Source organism: Palaemon carinicauda, chromosome 1, assembly GCF_036898095.1.
Source record: "Palaemon carinicauda isolate YSFRI2023 chromosome 1, ASM3689809v2, whole genome shotgun sequence".
Classification (NCBI taxonomy): domain Eukaryota; kingdom Metazoa; phylum Arthropoda; class Malacostraca; order Decapoda; family Palaemonidae; genus Palaemon; species Palaemon carinicauda.
The window spans coordinates 267,912,134-267,932,133 of record NC_090725.1 but is presented as its reverse complement, the minus strand read 5'-3'; the positions used below and the strand labels follow the sequence as shown (position 1 = coordinate 267,932,133).

At 40.5% G+C, this 20,000-nt stretch overlaps 1 protein-coding gene across 2 annotated transcripts in view; it reads left to right on the top strand.

Moving 5' to 3' along the window:
* LOC137656083 (uncharacterized) overlaps positions 1-18,201 on the top strand; it is a 534,405-nt gene extending 516,204 nt beyond the window's left edge. For both annotated transcript variants that reach the window (XM_068390261.1, XM_068390268.1), the window contains one exon: positions 17,921-18,201. In XM_068390261.1, coding sequence (XP_068246362.1) covers positions 17,921-18,151 — 231 coding nt within the window. In that variant the 3' untranslated portion in view covers positions 18,152-18,201. The remainder of the gene's footprint in view (positions 1-17,920) is intronic.
* Positions 18,202-20,000: the final 1,799 nt, after the last annotated feature.

Here is a 20,000-nt window from a genome sequence, read left to right as displayed (position 1 = left end):
GATTTACGATTGAAGATAAAAAGAACCCATTAGAATATTCAGTATTATGTAGCCATTTGAAATTAAATAATAGTAGTATTAATTGTTTTTTTTACTCAACCATTTAATTAATATCCCTACTTTTAACTATGATTACGAATTATAAGCATAAAGAAATATTAACTTTGAAAAATTATCATTAGTGAAATGACCGCTCAGGGCAAAAAAAAAAAAAAAAGCGTGATTATCGTACAGCAGCCTATTGCACACTTGCGCCTAGTGGCCGTGTTTACGTGTGGGAGTGTCATCATGGATATACAGTACTATACTGTAATTTTTAACTATTGCTAGATACGTACTGTATCAAACCTTGAAAACCCTTTTTTGTTTTTTGTATCTATCGGAAATAATTCTACATCATTCGGAAAATACTGAAAACAGTAAGCTATGCATAGTACAGTAGTAAATACTACAGTCATAGAAAATTATCAAAACTTTAACAACTTTTTATTGTTTTATTTATCCATAAAAGAAATTTTGTACAGCATTTTATAAAAAAAAATCTATAAGAAGGATTTCCTACAGTATTGTTAAGATAAAAGCTACAGTATATATATATATATATATATATATATATATATATATATATATATATATATATATATATATATATATATATATATATATATAATATACATACATACACACATACATACACACACACAGACACACACACAGTGTATATACAGTATATATATAGCTAGAAAGCTAGAAATGGAGTGAAAAAAAAATTGACGGGTAGGTTGCTGTTTGCAGCCATGATGTGTTTCGAAATATACGAATTTCCAATTACACGAGGCCTTTCATCGACCAAATTCTCGCATAATTCGGGACCCTACTGTATATATATATATATATATATATATATATAATATATATGCATATATATATATATATATATATATATATATATATATATATATATATATATATAAAACAGAATCTATTTTTGGGTGAGATGGCTATGTCGTCCTGATGGAAGGTTCCTTCAGTAGCTTCCTTAGGGTATATATGACTACAGTAGATATTCTCAGAGAATTAAACTAAAGGTTTCACAGAATTCTAACTTCTGGTGCGAGTACCCTAAAGGTTTCCCTCTAGGATATCGTATATCAACAGGGGACGCATGCATTAACACGCCACATGGCTATCTGCACCCCATATAGCGTTTACGCTTCGAGGGGGAAAGGTGGCGAGATAACTGAGGAGCCGCTCCAAAGTTACCCTCCTTCGTTACTGTTACGGTACTCGCAACGTAAACAAACAGCGGCCATAGCTGTCCGCCATACTGTGTGACGTCACGTCCGTCCTCATTCCGAAGTCCAGCTTTGTACCGGCCTCCGCGATACAGTATAGCAGGGAAGGGCCTGGCAGGCTGAACTGGAACAGTCGGGCGGGTCCATCAGGACGACATGGCCATCTCACCCAAATATAGATTTTTCGCTTTGCTCAGAATCCGTTTTTTGGGCTCAAGCCGTGTCGTCCTGATGGAAGTGTACCAGAGAATTAATGTATCGTGGATTTTTCCCCATTTCAAGTGCCTTCTACTTCGACTAATATTCCTGCGGTCTGGTGACCGAAGAGACCGTGACATATCCGTTAAATGTCACTACCAGTGGCATTACAATGACCTGGCTTCCAGCCCCCCTGGCAGGGAAGTCCTAATTGGACAAGAGGAACATCTCGAAGTAAGCTGACGAAGATACTCACCTGGGTGAAGAGATCGTGCCGGTCTCAAAGACAGATCGGGAGGTTAAATATTTGTGTAGGAACAAATTTATAGCATTAGGTGAGTGTATATTAGGCAGTAGGTATATTAATTATAAATAGCCATAGAAATAGGAGTAAATAAAACAATAACAGCAATTTATTTTCATATGAAAGATAGGAGCGAAATAAGACGCGTATGGTAAATAAAATAATTATTTTATTTGAAAATTGCATGGAATTATGGAAAATTATTTACAATAATATCGGATAATAGACATAGATTTTCAGTAAGACGGTGATGTGGAATCTAAAAGGGAAATATTTTGCCCTTAAGCACAAGTCCCCGGGGGAACGCCAGTCTTTAAAATCATTATACACTTCATGTCCAAGAACATGTGGCACACGTGTAAGAATCTATGTCACTTCACCTTGATGAAGAACAGTCTATTAGTGACCCTAAGTGTCCCTTGAAATCACTATGTATCGCACTAGGTCAACACAGGCACCCGTTTGAGTTAAAGTCCCGAAAAAACTCACTGTTCTACGCAGCACTAAGCAGCCGGTTTCATCACACTACCTGCTGCTACCACAAATCGTTTTATTTCGTGCACCTGCTTCGCATAGTGTTTGAAGAATACTCTAGGTGACCTCCAGCCTGTGAAGGATCGGAGGCTTTCAAAATCCATTCCTTGGAAAAAGTTAAGGGAAGAGGCGACTTTCCTAGGATCATGACCTGCGGGTGTACTGTCAGGATCCGCTCTGCGAATAAAGTAGGTGATTTTCGCTCTTAATTGTTTTAGTGACAGGTCACTACCCGAAGTTTCTCCTTTAAAGAGTTGTCCTCCGCCAAAGTCTGAAGTTCTTTGAAGATAGACCTTAAGGCTCTCCACTGGGCATAGAGAGACATCTTCCTTCAGGGGGCAGATTCTCCAAGGGCCCCATCTTTTGGTGGGAAGTTCATTTTTAGCGAGAAACGTGGGGTCGGGGAAGAGGGTAAGTTCCCCCGTGTCGGCGAACTGTATCTGGCCCTCTTCTCTTGATAATGCCACTATTTCACTGACTCGGGTTCCCGAAGCGAGAGCAAAAAGGAAGATCACTTTTTGAGTCAAGTCTTTCAGAGGGCAAGATTCGTTGTCCAGGTTAGAGGCAAATTGGAGCACCTTATCCAGGGACCAGGTGATGGGTCTCGGTGGGGTGCTGGACGGAGTCTAGCGCACGCCTTCGGGAGTTTATTGAAGATTTCGCTGGATAAATCTATTTGGAAGGCGTACAGAAGTGGTCTAGTCAAGGCCGATTTGCAGGTGGAAATCGTATTGGCTGCTAAGCCTTGTCCATGAAGGTGAATAAAGAAGGACATGCAGAAATCCATAGAGATTTCCGTAGGGTTTTTCGCCTTGACGAAGGATACCCACTTCTTCCAGGATGATTCATATTGCCTTCTGGTAGAATTTGTTTTGTATTCCTCTAGGAAGTCTAAACTTTTCTTCGAGATCCCAAACCTTTTCTTCACGGCTAGGGAGAGAAAATCATGAGATGAAGGTCTCTGACTTTCTTTGATGAAGCGAAGACAGTCGACTTCTGCACCTGTTGGGAGAGAACTGGGCCCGGCAGGGGGATCAGCTTGGGCTGTAGCTCCAGGACTAGGGGAAACCAGTTGCTCTGAGGCCACTTGGGAGCCACTAGGGCTGCTGTCCCTTTGAAGGTTCTCAGTATGGAGAGGACTTTCAGCAGAAGGTTGGGTGGAGGGAACAGGTAAATCTTGGACCATCTGTTCCAGTCCAGGGACATGGCGTCCACTGCTTCCACTTTGGGGTTCTCGTAAGGGGCCACATATCGAGGAAGTTGCTTGTTGTCGCTCGTCGCGAAAAGGTCGATCTGTAGTTCCGGGACTTGACGAGAGATGAAGGAGAATGATCTTGCGTCTAGGGACCATTCCGACTCTATGGGGTTTCTCCTTGATAGAGCATCCGCCGTCACGTTGCGGAATCCTTGTAGGTGAACTGCAGATAAGTGCCATTTCTTCCTGTCCACCAGGCGGAAGATGGGTAATAGCACCTGGTTTATGTGGGGCGATCTCGAGCCCTGACGGTTGAGACATCTGACTACTACCGAGCTGTCCAGAGTTAGACTTATGTGTATCGAGGGACGCGGGGATAATTTCTTCAGGGTGAGAAGAACCGCCATGGCCTCCAAGATGTTGATGTGAAACGTCTTGAATAGGGGAGACCATGTTCCTTGAACCTGCCGTTGATGGGAGTGACCCCCCCAACCCTCCAGAGAGGAGTCCGTGTGGATGTTGATCGATGGAGGCAGAGGTTGGAGAGGGATGGATCTTTTCAAGTTCCTTGCTTCTGACCACGGTCTTAGAAGGGAGCGAAGCCTGTTCGGTAGAGGTCTCTTGAGATCTCTTCGAGCGATGGATGCTTTTCGTCTCCAGACTCCTGAGGCATCCTTTAGCTGTGCTCGTAGCACTGGGTTTGTCACTGAGGCGAACTGTAGGGAGCCGAGTACTTGCTTCTGCTGTCGTCTTGAGATCCGTTTGGATTTGAGAAGTCTTCTGACAGACCCGGCTATTTCTTTCCTTTTCTTCAGTGGGATGGAAAGGCGGTGTGACTGAAGATTCCAATGGATTCCTAACCATTGGAACTTCTGAGCTGGAGCGAGGCGAGACTTCTTGGTGTTTATCTTGAAGCCCAGATGTTCCAGGAGCTGGGTCACTTTGCTGCAAGCTCTCAAACATTCTTCTGGCGATGTCGACCAGACCAGCCAGTCGTCGAGGTAGGCCATCACTTGGATGCCCTGAAGGAGTAGCTGATGGACGATTGTGTCTGCTAGCTTGGTGAAGATTCTCGGAGCCACGTTGAGCCCGAAGGGCATGGCTCTGAAGGCGTAGCTTCTTCTTTGGAGCCGGAATCCTAGGTAGGAGGAAGCGTGGTGGTTCATTGGGATGTGCCAGTAGGCGTCCGCCAGGTCTATTGAGACCGTGTAGGCCTTGTGAGGCAGTAGGGCTCTTATTTGTTGAAGGGTCAGCATCTTGAATTTGTTGTTCGCAATGAACTTGTTGAGGGGGGACAAGTCGAGAATGACTCTCAGCTTGTCTGAGTCTTCCTTGGAACCTGGTGGACTTTATCCTCTTGATCACCTTCTTGTTCAAGAGTTCTAGGACATATTCTTCCAAGATGGGGGTTGAAGGCTGGAAGAATTGGTTGAAGGTTGGCAGTGGTTGCGTCCAGCTCCAACCTAGTCCCTTCTTGATGATGCTGTGTGCCCAAGGATCGAAGGTCCAACGATCCTGAAAGTGGCGGAGTCTTCCTCCCACCGGAAGCACTTCGTTGCTTCTGGTTTCCCGAGGGTTTGCCACCTCGGCCGCTAGCTCCCCTTCCTCCTCTGCCCCTGGAGGGGCGGCGAGAGGAGTCTCTACCGGAGCCTTCTTCCTGAGAGGATTTCCTTTTGCGGGACATGCCCCACTTATTGAGAAGGTTCCGGTTTTCAGAAGAGGCTTTGTCCACGATCTCTTTCACCCGAGCTGTTGGGAAGTGATGTTTGCCCCAGATGTTGGAGGAGATTAGCTTCCGGGGTTCGTGTTTTACTGCCGCGTTGGCAAACACAAATTCTGTGCAGGCCCTCCGGGCCTTGATGAAGCTGTACAAGTCCTTCATCACAGTCACTAGGTGGGTCTTTGCGAGAACCATATACAAATCTGAGACCCTAACGTCCCCGGCCATGACCTCAAGCTGAATTTGATGAGACAGGGAGGCAGCTAGTCTCTCCTTGGTCTCCTGCTCCCGACGAAGAAGGTGGTCTTTCAGCTTCGGAAGATCCTCGTTGAATTGACGGCCAGCCGCGCCAGGTTCCAGTTTCCCGACCGTGAAAGTGAACTGGATATCTTTCCAGAATCTGTCGTCGGGGGAAAGGGCGAGGGAGAGAGGCCTACACTCCTCCAGGGTAGGGCAGGGTTTCTTCCTCCACCGCCTTCATGACCGCATGGAAGGCCTTTTCTACAAAGGGAAAGCGCAGTAGAGGGAGCAAGAAAGGACGGGTGCTTCATGCTCAATGCCGGCATTTTAGAGTTGGTAAAACCATGACTCTTAAGACACTCTGCCAGCATGGCTTGGGCTTTCGAATGATCGAACACGATCAATTCGTTGGGTTCAGTCTCTTCCTTGGAGGCCGGTTTGGACCTGAGCCGGACGTAACAGTCCAGGTAAGCCTCAAAGCTGGGGAAGAATTCCACTTCACCCAAGCCGATTATTAATGAAGATCTTGCTAGTTGTAATTGGCATAAGCTCGGCGTACCTCTAAGGGTTAGACTCCGAGCAGGTGGGAAGATCCTTAACCGAGATCTTCTTCGGTAGTTTCATACCTAAAAGATGAACTTTGAGCTCCTCTTGTTTCTTACGGAGCTTTTCGTCCATCAGTGCCACCAATACCCGGATGGCATCTTCGGTGGCGGGCAGCAGGGGTTGCGAGGCGGCGGAGGTAGGGGGGACTGGCTTCTCGACCACAACGGGTTACTGGAGGTGTTTGGGCGACCTCGCCCACCGGATCAGGGAACTCCACCTGATCTTCTTCCTCTAGATCCTCACCCATGAGGGTCCTCTCGGTGTTGTCGGAGACTTCCGACATCTTCTCCACCTCGTCGAGATGACACTTTCGGAGTGTAGTCGAAATGTCGGGTTCAACTACTAGTTGGACACAAGGAATCTGATCCTGGGGAATCACAGAGTCCGAAAGAGCTTTTGGGAAAAGCAAGGCCCTCATCTTCTCGTTGGGGAGATAAGGCCCGGTGGCGTTCTTCTGGAAACCGCGCACCCACTTGTGCAGTTTCTCTCGAGCGTTGTCCCTGGCCTCCACGGATGGAGGGTTGTTGAATGCCTCATCAAGAAGGCCTTTGCAGGTTGAACAGGAGTGCGGATCCCAATACTTGAGATTGCCCTTTTTTGCTGCACAGGGGGCATGGGGCCTTATGCCCGTAGACATCCGGGCGGCGAACTCTGCAGAAGGAGCTCTCACACTTCACGTTCTCCTCCTGTAAAAGAAAGAGATCATGAGTACATGGAAGACATCGTTATGGCTTACATTACTCTTAAGATTAAGATTCACTAATCTGTAGAATTGGTTTTATGTGAGCTCAGGATAGGTGAGCTAGAAAGGAAGTAGGAAGACACATGCTTGTGAGTCCCGTCCAGCCGGTTACCGTGACCTTTTCTGCAGTCAATTCCTTAAGACCTGAGGTTCAAAAGGAGGGAATAGTATCCTTATGGATGAGCCAAACTTAGGCTTCCTTATAAAGGAATTGTCTACAGAGTGGAGAGGATCTGAAATCATTTAGAACCTAGGGAGAAGAAGGGAGTAAATAGGATAAACCCCCTTTTATTTGGGTAGGTCCCGGCTAGAGACTGCACTGAGAAGCACAGAGTATGCTGGAAATATTGTACTGTACAACCGTACACCGCAGCCATTCTTTTTAAGGTATGAAATACCAAAGAAAGAGCGGTCAGGCTATCCGGCTGTATTAGATCGACTGCCGGCATGAGGCCGGCAGCCGAGGGGAGGGGTGCTTGTACATGGAAGCCGCAGGGGCGGCGCCGGCAGGCCGGCGGAAAGCTAGAGGCCGGTCCGGCGGGGTGAATCCATCAAAGGCTACATACTGAGCAGCAGAGAGGTAGGAGACACCTAGAAAGGCGGCGGGTCGCCGGCAGGGCAGCGGTCTCCGGCAGCCGGCAGGCTGTCGGCGCTGGTGAACCTAGCTGGTTGCATAAGATGGAGGGGAGGGTTACCTGAGATGTCGGCGGCAGCGGCGGCCCCCGGCAGCCGGCAGCCGGCATGCGGCGGCCCCCGGCAGCCGGCAGCCGGCATGCGGCGGCCCCCGGCAGCCGGCAGCCGGCATGCGGCGGCCCCCGGCAGCCAAACAACGGCCTATGAAGTAGGAAGGTCACATGGGATGTCGGCGGCTAGCGCCGGCAGGTGGAGGCGGCAGTGGACCGGCACCATGATAGAAGAGAGAAAGATAAGGAGGGAGTAGGGAAGAGTAATGTCCGATACCCGACCGGCTTCCCTCCGGAAGGAGTGCTCTCATGATAGGAGGGGATACGCCTATCATCCGGCGGCAGGGAGCCGGCAGACGGCTGGATGCCTGTGGTAATCCAAGGGAGGATCAGAGGACACTCAAAAAAGAGAGGGGGATCTTCCGCTGGCAGGCCGGCCGCCGGCACTACCCCATAGTTCGACTATGAGGCGGAAGTGTAGCAGAGTGGCCAGCCAAGCAGAAGAGCACAGCCTAACCTACAATTCTCCCCAGGGGAAGAGTTGTAGGACAGCGGACAGGGTTGTGAAGGCAAGCCAACACAAAGGGATAGAGTGGGGAGGGGGGTTAGGGGTCTTGAGGGGAGCAGAAGGGGTCACAACCCTAAAGCTCCCAAGGGGTGGGGGGGAATTTGTTAGGTGCAAGGCTACCCAGGCAGGAGAGAAACGCTCTCTAACCCTAGGGGAGGTTAGCTCAGAATAGGCACAGCACTGGTGTACTGTCCTAAACTATAATAAAACAAAATCCCCCAAAGCCTAACCTAAACCAGGAGAGTCTTCTCCTAGATTAGGGAGGGCTGGGAAGACATATCGCTAGGCTACAGGGAGGAAGGGACGTGTCCCAACCAAGTGCAGTCTAGTGGGAAGGGCAGAGTCCTTCCACCTTCAGTCTCGGTCGATACCTTAAGGGAAATGCGTTCCCTAGGGGTGGACTGGGATGAAAGATAGGTACTTTGGGGTTCTGTCCGAGGTCCCCCCCATGTACTATGGTAGGGAAGAGGGAAGAACGATCTAGCCTAACCTACCCGAAAATTATTCCCGGTAAGGGGGCAAAGATATAGCAAAGCTACCCAGAGGGAGGGTACCCGAAGGTAACAGGGGGGATAAGGAAGCATACAAGGGCCCCAACGTTGGGTTAGGGGAGTGTGACATGGATAGACCAGGCACGGTCCCATGTATGGTCCCTAGAAGGCGAAAAAACATGTGCAACACTGAATCTTGTATATGTTTAAAAATGCCTATATCTTCATTAACATTAATACTAGGAAGACTATTATATCATGCAGAAGTAAACATGAACTCTAGGCTGCGGCCTAGGCTAGGCTAGAAGTCTAGTATGGGGTCGGCTAACTAAGAACGCCGAAGAATACCATCGGCATACTATAACTAATTCCTAGCAATGTAGACTAAATAACTAATGATATTAATTAGTTATAAGACCGGGAGGGCTGTTCTGGCTAACTAGATAGAGCATGCGAGGCGAACAGCGGCGTCATAAAATGGCGCCTCCGGTCAAGGCACAGCTCTGCCACATAACACAAGATTTAAGCATAAAAAATTGTTACTTTACGGCCAGAGCTTATTTAAACAATACAAGAACCTGGTACTCAACTTTCCAGAAGAAGGCGAGGCCGAAGGTTGTGACATGGCGAAGGATGCAAAAGATAAATTGCGATCACTGGGAAAAACCAACTGTTGTAGAAAGCTACAGGAGTAGGAATGAGGACGGACGTGACGTCACACAGTATGGCGGACAGCTATGGCCACTGTTTGTTCACGTTGCGAGTACCGTAACAGTAACGAAGGAGGGTAACTTTGGAGCGGCTCCTCAGTTATCTCGCCACATTTCCCCCTCGAAGCGTAAACGCTATGTGGGGTGCAGATAGCCATGTGGCGTGTTAATGCATGCGCCCCTGTTGATATACGATATCCTAGAGGGAAACCTTTAGGGTACTCGCACCAGAAGTTAGAATTCTGTGAAACCTTTAGTTTAATTTTCTGGGAATATCTACTGTAGTCATATATACCCTGAGGAAGCTACTGAAGGAACCTTCCATCAGGACGACATGGCTTGAGCCCAATATATATATATATATATATATATATATATATATATATATATATATATATATATATATATATATATATATATATACATCTTCAGATTACAATGCTTTTGGCTTACAGCTTTTTGTGGATACAATGCAACTCCTATAAAAGAATTTTATTGTTTTGTTATAGATTCATTGTATTATTCTATATCTGAACTACATGTGCTTTTCAGTCCTAGTTTTGCTTCCATATCATGAAGTGTGTTTCTATATCCCAGATTATGACTTTACTGCATTAGCATAAGTGAGTGACTTCTCTGCTTACATAAAGTACTGTATACGTGTATGCTTTTAACCCCTTTGCTACGATGACGCACTCTATATGTCAAAACATGCCCGGTAATACGCACTGTAACATCCGGATACGTCATCATCATCATTATTATTATTATTGTTATTAATAATATTATTATTATTATTATTATTATTATTATTATTATTATTATTATTATTATTACATGCTAAGCTACAAATATAAACCATAAAAAGTATAGCACTTGGTTGTATATCACACACAGTTCACACTTAGGAGATTTCAGTAAAAAAAATCTCCTCTCCCTGATATCAGCCCCTCCTCCATTCTTCAGCCAACCAACATAATATTTGGGATTCTACCCTTTATTTATAAATATGTAAGAGCTATTATAGTCTGTTTTTTATTACTATATAATAATCACGCCACTCTCTCTTGCCAATGGCACCATTCCCTACCTGAGGCATTACTCAAACCCCCCGACACCCCCGGCTTGGAGACGTAGGAATCCTCACATCTCACCCAACCAACAACCGAAATATATCCAATTCTAGTCCTTATCCTTATTCATGATTAGGAAAGGTCTATTTTAGTGTATTTCTATGTTGGCATAGTGTTCAAATCACAGAAGCCTCTCCGCCTCTTAACTTCCACAAGTCCCTTCCACAACAATAGGAAAACGTTTTACTAGTAATACAAGTTGTTGACACGTGACGATATTTGTCTTTTTCTTATTTTGTTGTTTTTTTCTCAACTATTATTTCTACAAAATAATATCATCTTCATGTCTTATATTTTTCATATCAGTATTGCTTATTGTTTTCCCGAGTAAAAGATAGCCTACTGTCATTATTTCCATTTATTGCCACTTAACGTAGTATTTGTCATGTTCTTACATGTGCAGTCTGTACTGTATTTCCAAGTCTGTGAAATACCCAAAACAGAAATGATCCAGTTCATAGTGGATCACACACAAGGTGGAATGACAGACAAACTAACAAAACTTATGTCTTATCAAATAAATTTATTTTACACACACACACACACACACACACACACACTCTCTCTCTCTCTCTCTCTCTCTCTCTCTCTCTCTCTCTCTCTCTCTCTCTCTCTCTCTCTCTCTCTCTCAGAGAAATGTTTTTGTCATCAGTTTTTGGTTTATCGTATGCCTTATAAATTATACATTATAGAATGCTTCTTGTGTCAAAGGAAACAAATGGATAGTTTCATTCTATTTCTTTATTACCTAAAGTACATTATTACTGACGAGTAATTTTATACCTATTGACGGCTATTTATAGTGGAATTATTATAGAATAACGTAGTCACTTCAATGAATATAAAGTTTTCTTTTTCCACATAAAATCAGAGTTTTTTACCATTATTTTAGAGAAAATTATATTAAACAAATTTCTGAAAAAATATAATCACTTCATAACGAATGAAAAAATATTGTTGTTGTTTAGAGTGAACTTCAATGGGATATAATAGAAACTTTTGACAAATTTATTCTGTAATCAGCAGTAAAACAAATAAGCATAGAAATGTAGGTTACAGTATTATAGAATAAGTGAGCAAGTATATCTAATGGTCACAATTCTTGTATAAAGCTTGAGTAGCAGATCCTTGGTCTCGTAGTGAAGGGGTTAATGCCTGGGTGTTTTATTATATTTTTATTTTTCACTGATATTTGAATCCTTGCTCAGGCAAAAGACTTAGAGATGGTAGCCTGGATCCTTATATCCCTCCTTTTGCTGAAGTAAGTACCTCAAAGCAACCACTGATCCCTTATTTGCAGAGTTGGTGGTGTGAATGTCATTACTGTTTCCCTTTATGCGATATAAGCACCCTTTAACTCCTTTTTATATTGTGGTTTGCATGCCAAATGGAAAGATTCCCTTTGGCCAAAATGTTTTCCTACTGAATTAATCTGTTGAAAATTTGCTATAAAATTTGTTTGCTTCATGCTCGAATGGCTGTGTGTATTGTTTGCTACCAAGCTCAATCAATAGCTTATTACAAGTTTTTATCCTACAGATTGAATGTGGGGATTAGGGTAAAGATATAGAATGGTGCAATGATCGATTAGTAGTAAGATTGCTGTTTAGTGTATTTTGGGGTGTATTGAATGTTTTTGATAATGGTTCTTGGCAGAAATCCATAGTTTTTGAGTTATGGGGGATCAACTACTATGAATGAAAAGTTATGGCTTTGTGGTCTGGTATCGTAATCAATAACGTTCAAAACACTGGAATATATACCATGTACCAATCACATTGTGTATTTAAATGAACTTTATTAAACTTTTTTCTTTGCGACAATAATCATAAAACCTTACATTATAATAAAAAAGAAGTTACTGCAATCAAAATCCAGTAATAAGTAATGAAACACGTTCAATGAATGAATGAATGATTTAATGCCTGAAAACTTTAAATCATTCATTCATTCAAAACTGGAACTCTTGTTTCAGCGCTTCCACACCTAAAGAAAACGGGAATTTTCAATCCCGATTTCTGTAAATCGGTTGTAGCTAGAGTTATAGCTGTGTTCATCGTATGGTACTACAAAAACCTCTTTACATAATTGAGTGTATTTACCTGCATGTTCGTGTATCAAAATATCACTTATTTGTGTAATGTTTGTTGTTCTGCCTCATAATTTCCCTGCTCCTCTGTTCTGGCAAGCAGACCATGTTTTGCTATGTGCATTAGCCCGTGTGCTAGTATTTTGGTGATAATTTAATTATGTAATTAATCACATAGTTCCAACTGGTCTTTGCTCAGCCATGGCTTGCTACGCTCGCATATTAACATAATTTCACTGCACCATGTTTTGCTACACGGGTTAGTAGAATTTTGGCACATAATTTAATTATCTAATTAATCACTTAGTTGCAACTTGTTTTTGCTCGGCCATGGCTCGCATTTTAACATAATTACACTACTCCTCTGTTCTGGCAAGCGGACTGTGTTTTGCTACGTGCGTTAGCCCTGTGGGCTAGTATTTTGGTGTTAATTCAATTACCTAATTAATCACGTTCCAACTGGTTTTTGCTTGACCTTAGCTCACTACGCTCAAGGTTTAACAGAGGGGTAAGTTCAAAGCGGAGTTTTATTTTTGCACCTCACCCTGTGTTCGAACATGGACTTGGCTTCCATTTCCCATTATCCGACTAAATTTATCAAATACGTTTCTACCGTAACTGTCATTATTAACGTTATAAAAATAAAATTAGCGCTGTAATTAAATTAAAAATTCCAGTTCCTAAAACAAATAACCAAGAGGGTTAGTGTATAAAGCATTGGGCCTTTATTCTGTTCAAACAAGTAACTTAGTACAGAAGCACCATCTATCTGTGTTTTTCTGTAATGCCTAAACACAGGCTTCTGCAGTATGCGCTGATAACAGATCAATACGGAATTTTTTTTTTATTAAAATTGTAACTTCGTTAATAGAGGGTTCTGCTAGTAGTATATGGTACTCAAAATAGTATATTTGCAAAGATCTATTCACTTATGTGAGTTTCAATGTCCTAACTAATATTGCACCATTCAACGTTGAACCGTGGTTAGTGCCTCACTTATGTAAATGAGTCTCTTAATCAAATACACTTCAGTTAAATATTTTTTATCCAAATAAGTTAATTAAGGTACTGTATAATATATGCAGCTCATTTTTCATATAATATATAAATTGTTAAACCATTCAAAGTAAGATTGGTAATTCAAGTTCCTTTTGGTGTTGGATCCCTCTACTCCAAAATACTGATCATTGCTAGTCTATTTCTGGATAGCAATCAGTTCCATATCCTTGAGTCCATCAGCAAGAAATTTACAGATTATTATTACAAATACCTTATTGAATTCTTTCAAATCTTTTGATATTATGTAGTATTAAAAGATATATATGATTAGATTGAAACTTTTGATTTCAAATGATTAATTTATTGGTTTCTTTAAACTTGTGAGTTACCTAAATGAGGTGAGGTCTAAATTATTAATATCCTTTGATAATATTGAAGTAATAATTCTGGTTGATATGAAATGCCTTTCACATTCACATTGCATGGTTTCTGGTACATCTTATGCAGTTAGGTGTTGTTTATTGGATACTGAAAGTTGAAATGAATTTTTATTCAAGATAAACAAATACCCGGACTGTTGTTACAGTATCTAACAATTGTATTTGTTTTCATCGTTGAATGACAGGTAAAGTTAGAAATAGGAATAGTGAGTACATGATAGTTACCTTTGGCAAGAGAACGGCAAAATCAAGGTTAATATAAAAGGTCCCCTTATTAAGGATCAGTCATATGTATTATAGATTAAATTAATGAAAAGTTTTCTTGATAAAAGAGGCTAGTGATGCGTCATTCCGATCTGTGGATGCTGGCTGTGGTGAAAGTTCTCTGATTTCTTTATCGCTCAGTCATCACTTGTCCATTTAACCAATTCAAGGTAACTAGAAAATGCAAGATAGGATCTAAATTTTTATCCAGTGGTTATAAAAATTTTGGTAACATATTTGATAGAAAAAATGTTAAACATTTCTTCAGGGTGTTTATAACAAATCATCTCTTTTCCCCAAAGTATCATGAGGTTGGAAACCAGTTCTGGTTATCTCAGTTATCAAAAGTTTGCAATTCTAACAAAACTTTCCATGGAAATATCTTCAACAATTTTGGGGCAATAAAAAAGAAAAGATATTAAATGTTTCCATTTGCATAACATGTTTTTTTCTACCTTCCTGTTCATCTGAATTTTTAGAATTCCTTCCCCTTGTCAGTGATTCGAAGTTGTACCCATAAGTGTTGGTATTTATGTCAAAGGGCAATCCCTTGAGTGTTCACCAAGATGATGGCTCACATTTACATAGGCTAAGTATCCTGTTATTCAGAGGTCTATTATACCTGGAAACTAGCTATTTTATATGCATTTGTAAAGGATACAGATTTAACAAGTACAGTTACTCGGGTTTCTTAAGAGATTGGGATTTATGGTGGGTGTATAAAAATATTTTCTTTGGTCAGTTCAGCAAATTATGTATTTGAGGATGTTAATGAAATTCCTTTGGGGGATTTTTCTAATGGAAAAGGGGGATTCAAACTTGCCTTATATTATTGGCAGTTCAAATATGACATGACATCTTTAGGGAAATTCATTACGATAGGTGCCTTAGTATTGAAGCTTTTAAATTTCATCTAAATCTAAATTACCATCTAGATTGTTCATTTGAGCACCAGAAAGAACTTCCTCCAATAACTTATTCTGAAACAGTGACATTTTTATTTTGGCTGGTTTTAGTCAAAAAGGTTTTATTTTAGTTGGTTCTAGTCCCAAAGTCTTTCAGTAACCAAATCCAGAAAAGGAATATTTTTAAATCTCTTCCTTTCATGATAAGAAACTTTATTTCAGCTATCATAAGGGGCTTATAAAATTTGCAAGTGCCTCTGATCTAATTGGAATTTGAAGGTATTATTACAATATTTAAAAAGGTTTGTGACACCCTTGTAGATAACATCTCTGACTCACGATTCATGAGGTGGAAGTTTGAGTCCTGTTTGCTGCTTGAAAAGTTTTCACTAGCATTCACAACCTCATGGCCAAGAATTTTTGAAGATTTGGATTCAAACTTGCCATCAGGTTTATGAGTAATCCTAATTGCCAAAAATGGAACATAAAAATTGTGGTTATGGGAGTTAGTGAAGGGGGGTTTTTTAGGGAAGTTTATAAGTCTGGCCATTCTTGATCGTAGCTTGATTAGATAGTGGGCATGGAAGCTGATCATATATATATACATGGTCGCTCTCTTGGACATTGTTCTGTCCCTTACCTATGCTGCTCATGCCCGAATTATATAGAAAAATAGGATTAAAAGAGAATACTGTCTAGACACTTCTACGGGCTTTGGTTGAATTAATTCATAAACTACAGGTTCTCTAAACATTTGGGGTTTTGTTCTGGATTAAATTTGGCATGCTATCCATAAGATTATTTAAAGACTGAGAATTTCTAGAATTTCTAGCACTGTTTTCAATTTCCCTTCGTTAATTCAAAAAATGAGTAGAAATTGGGGAAATAGGTTTTTTGTCTTATCAGAGGATAAAAGTTTATGTAAGTAGCACAAGTGTTCTTAATTTATTTTGTGAAGTTAGAGTACCCATTTGTTGTCTGTGTAAGGAGGCTGTATTTTCTTAAGAATTCCTTCCCATTGTCAGTGATACGGAGGTGTACTCAAAAGTGCTGGTATTTTGGTATTTTAGTCACTAATACTCATGAAGAGCTAGATATGACTTTATTCCACCCTTGAAAGTTGAAACTCATGGTTTTTGGGTGTGTGGCTACATCTTTTAATTACAGTAAAACTATAATTAGTAAAGATATCAACCATACCTTTGCGGGGTACCAAATCAATATTTTCTAAACATTATTTGAATATGTTTAGATTGGTTTATACAGATTATTTGGCCATTGGCCAATGACATTAGATATGTTAAGTTATTTATCTCATGTGTTTTTTATATGTTCTTTATACAATATTTCTCTAAGATTGTTTTAAAGAACTCTATGGTGGTTTAGTAGGGAGTTTTGAATTGTAGATAGGAGATACATTTTTAATTGCGTTTGCTTTACTCTTATGGGAAAGGGACTTCCCAAGTCCTAGTTAAGTTTGGGAAAGGATTTTTCTTTATGAATGCTGTAGCAAAAAAAAAAATAAACTCTAGAATAAACCCAAATAGTGCATGGTGTTAGATTTATAAGAGGAGAGATATATCAGAATGATTAAGATTATTCAATTTTAAAATTACTAGATATTTTCATCACCTACCCACCTACTAAGGAGTGTGGTAGTCAGTAATGTGACTCACAGGTATAGAGTATCAAAATAAACAGAATTTAAATAATAAAATTTATCATTATAATGCTTATTTGCATGTCACATATTTCCAACCCTCCTCCCCCACCTTGTGATTGCAAGAGATTTGAAACAGATATGGAAGTGTCGGATGACTCCAGTGATATGGGGCACTGAGTTTGCCTGCCCAGGGGTGCTGTTAGCCGCACAATTGTCTGTAGACCTCCACCCACTTTGGTTGAGGGAGATTAGTTGCTAGTCAGGCACCCAGAGGTGGTAGGAGAGAGAAACAAGTATTTTTTATTTTGTTTTCAAGTTGATAAGCCAACAGATCATTAGCACTGGAACTTGTAAGTAAGTATTGAAATAATAAATTTCATCATTTGAATTCTGTTTTTAAGTGTGATATCATTGTTAGGGCAAGGGGTATGGCAGTGCATCTTAGGATGAGTGAGTACCTTGCTTCTCATAAATCATGTTTTGAATGTTGATGTCATTAAAGTTGCTATGCCTGCCAAAAACACTTTTAAATGTTCATCTATTTTATTTATTTTTTAAGTTGATAAGTCCATATTTCAAGAATGTTAGTACTACAACTAGTAGGTAAGTATTGAAATAACAAATTTCATAATTTAAATCTTGTTTTTAAATGTGATGTCATTGCTAGGTCAAGGTTATGGCAGTGCACATTAGGATGAGTACCTTGCTTCTCATAAGTCATGTCTAGAATTTTAATGTCATGAGATTCAAGTAAAATTAAAGTTGCTATGCCTGCCAAAAATTTTTTTAAAGTTCATCCATTGTAATCCATAACAAGATGATTTAAAAAAAAAATCTTACCATAAAGGATTCTTACGCAGGAAGATTGTGAAATGGACTTTTTTGCCATTGCTGATGATTTCAGTGCTTAATTTAATTTATTAAAATCAGGTTTTAATGTGGCTTCAGAACTATTAGTAGGTACCTGAGTTATTCTTTTTTTCCATGGTTAAATATGAAAAATTATAGTAGATTATATGCACTGAAATATTAATACAATATTGTTTCCCTTTTTTATGGCATTACCTGGTATATTTTAAAGGCTTAGATTATGTAATACCTGATAGGTTATAACATTCAATAGTGGCTTTTTGTTTTCCAGGAAGTTACAAATGATGAATCATCTTGTCAGTCTACCAGCACTACGACTTCAAAATCTCACGTGTATAATCCCGTCCAGAAGGCGTTAACCGTTTCAGCGACTTCTCCAGAGGCCATTACTGTATGTCTTCAGTCCATAAAAACTGAATCAAGTACATCAGGAGCCCAGCGAAAAACAGTTTCAGTTGAGCAGATGTCAGAGTTGATTACGGACTTTATGTCAGTGGATTAAAAGTTTTAACTATTGCTTTCATTAGAAAAGTAAAATTCTCTGGAATTTTCCAGGTTTCGTATTAATTTCCATTTAGATTTTATATTAGGTTGCATATAGGTCGAGAGAGACAGTTGAGCATCTGAAAAGTTTTTTATACTGTATCAGAAATAGATACAAACAGATCTCCTTATACCCAAGATGCTAACATATCCTACAAAGGTGCCCACTTGGCCTTTATTTTTCAGATCAAGACCTCAGAGAGGTAAACGATAATGCCCACCTGTGGGTTCGACATTGGCGTAATAAGATATGATGATATGACGCCAAATACAGATTTGACCATACACTTAACTATTTATACCATTATAAATATTATTAGTTTAAAATCCACTTATATCCTGCCACAAAACCAGGAAGAACTGGCCAGAATCTTAAAGCGCGCACTTTTACGTCCAACTGCTATTCAGCTCACCATTCAGTAGAGTAGGCTGTTTAACACACGCTTGTTCCGAGTCCTCTTTTGTGTCCCCTGTAAAGAAGTACCCAGTCTTTGCCCTGTGTTGCTCCTAGTCTTTCACAGCAACTTCTCTGGTCAGTGTGTAAGATAGCGTTATCTGTTCGGACCAAGAAAGTGTACCACTTAATCGTGTCATAACCGTGAAATCATGTTCCAAGTGAGGCAAGTGTTGGCTGTAAGGGTAAAAGATCTTGTGTTCTTCCTAGTAGAGAAGGTGAAAATTATAAATTTAATTGACAAGAAAATTTCTTAAGTTGGTTTCCCGCAAGTATGGAAATAAATAGTCTGTGATTCCAATTTTCAAGAGATGAAAGGAGATATGACTGAACATTGCTATAGCCCTCACTGCTAAAGTCAGTGCTGATTGGTATATGATGGGGTGTTAGTAAAGATGAAGAGGAAATTGAAATTATTGAGAGAGGATATGATAAAGAAAAGGATATCAGTTAACTTGCACATGTGTTACAACATAAGGCCTTAGGTCCTGGCAAAGAAATAAGACCCTCTGCAGCTAGTAAGGGATAGGTCGATAAATTTAAGATGGGATACAATTTTGAAAACATCAAAATTACCAGAGAATCTGCATGTGACTGCGGAAGCAGAACAAGCATATCCCGCAAGATTTACAGGAACTACTAAACAAGGGGAATACAATCCAAGGCAAATTTTATTTATTATAAGACTTTTCAACTATGATGAGATTTTTTGGGAAAGATTTTTTGGTAAGACCTATATTTACAAAGGCACCAAACAGGCACCTGGGTTCAAGGGGTGGATGGATTGGCTGACTTTGGTTCTTTGTGGCAATGCAGGATTAAGCCAGTCATTGTTAATTGCTTCAAAAACCACGAATTGAAGGATAAGAACAAAGAGATGCTTCTAGTTTCCTGGCAAAGCAAGGACTATGCCCGAGTATCTGCTATTTTCGTCAATCAGATGTTTAATATATGCTTTGTTTTTGTATTGATAGCATACCCTTATGTAGGAAGGACTCCCATTCAAGGTGCTGATGATTGTTGACATGGCTCTTGGACATCCTCAAGACACTGTTCTGCAGAATCACAGCATTCATGTCAAATTTCAACGCCCAAACACAACCTGTTTTGCAGCCTTTTAACCATAGCCTCACCAAGTGAATAAGAAATTTCATCTCCTATAATTTAGTTATTTACTCTTTATTTTAATAGGATTTCCTATATCCTTACATTACATTAAATTTTAATTTATCTATTTATATTCTTTCCTTCCCTAATTTTTATATATTTTAGGTTATTTGTATTCAATAGGATTTCATTCCTACTTTTACAATAAATTACAAGTGCCAAGCCATTCTATTGTAGTTTAACTAGA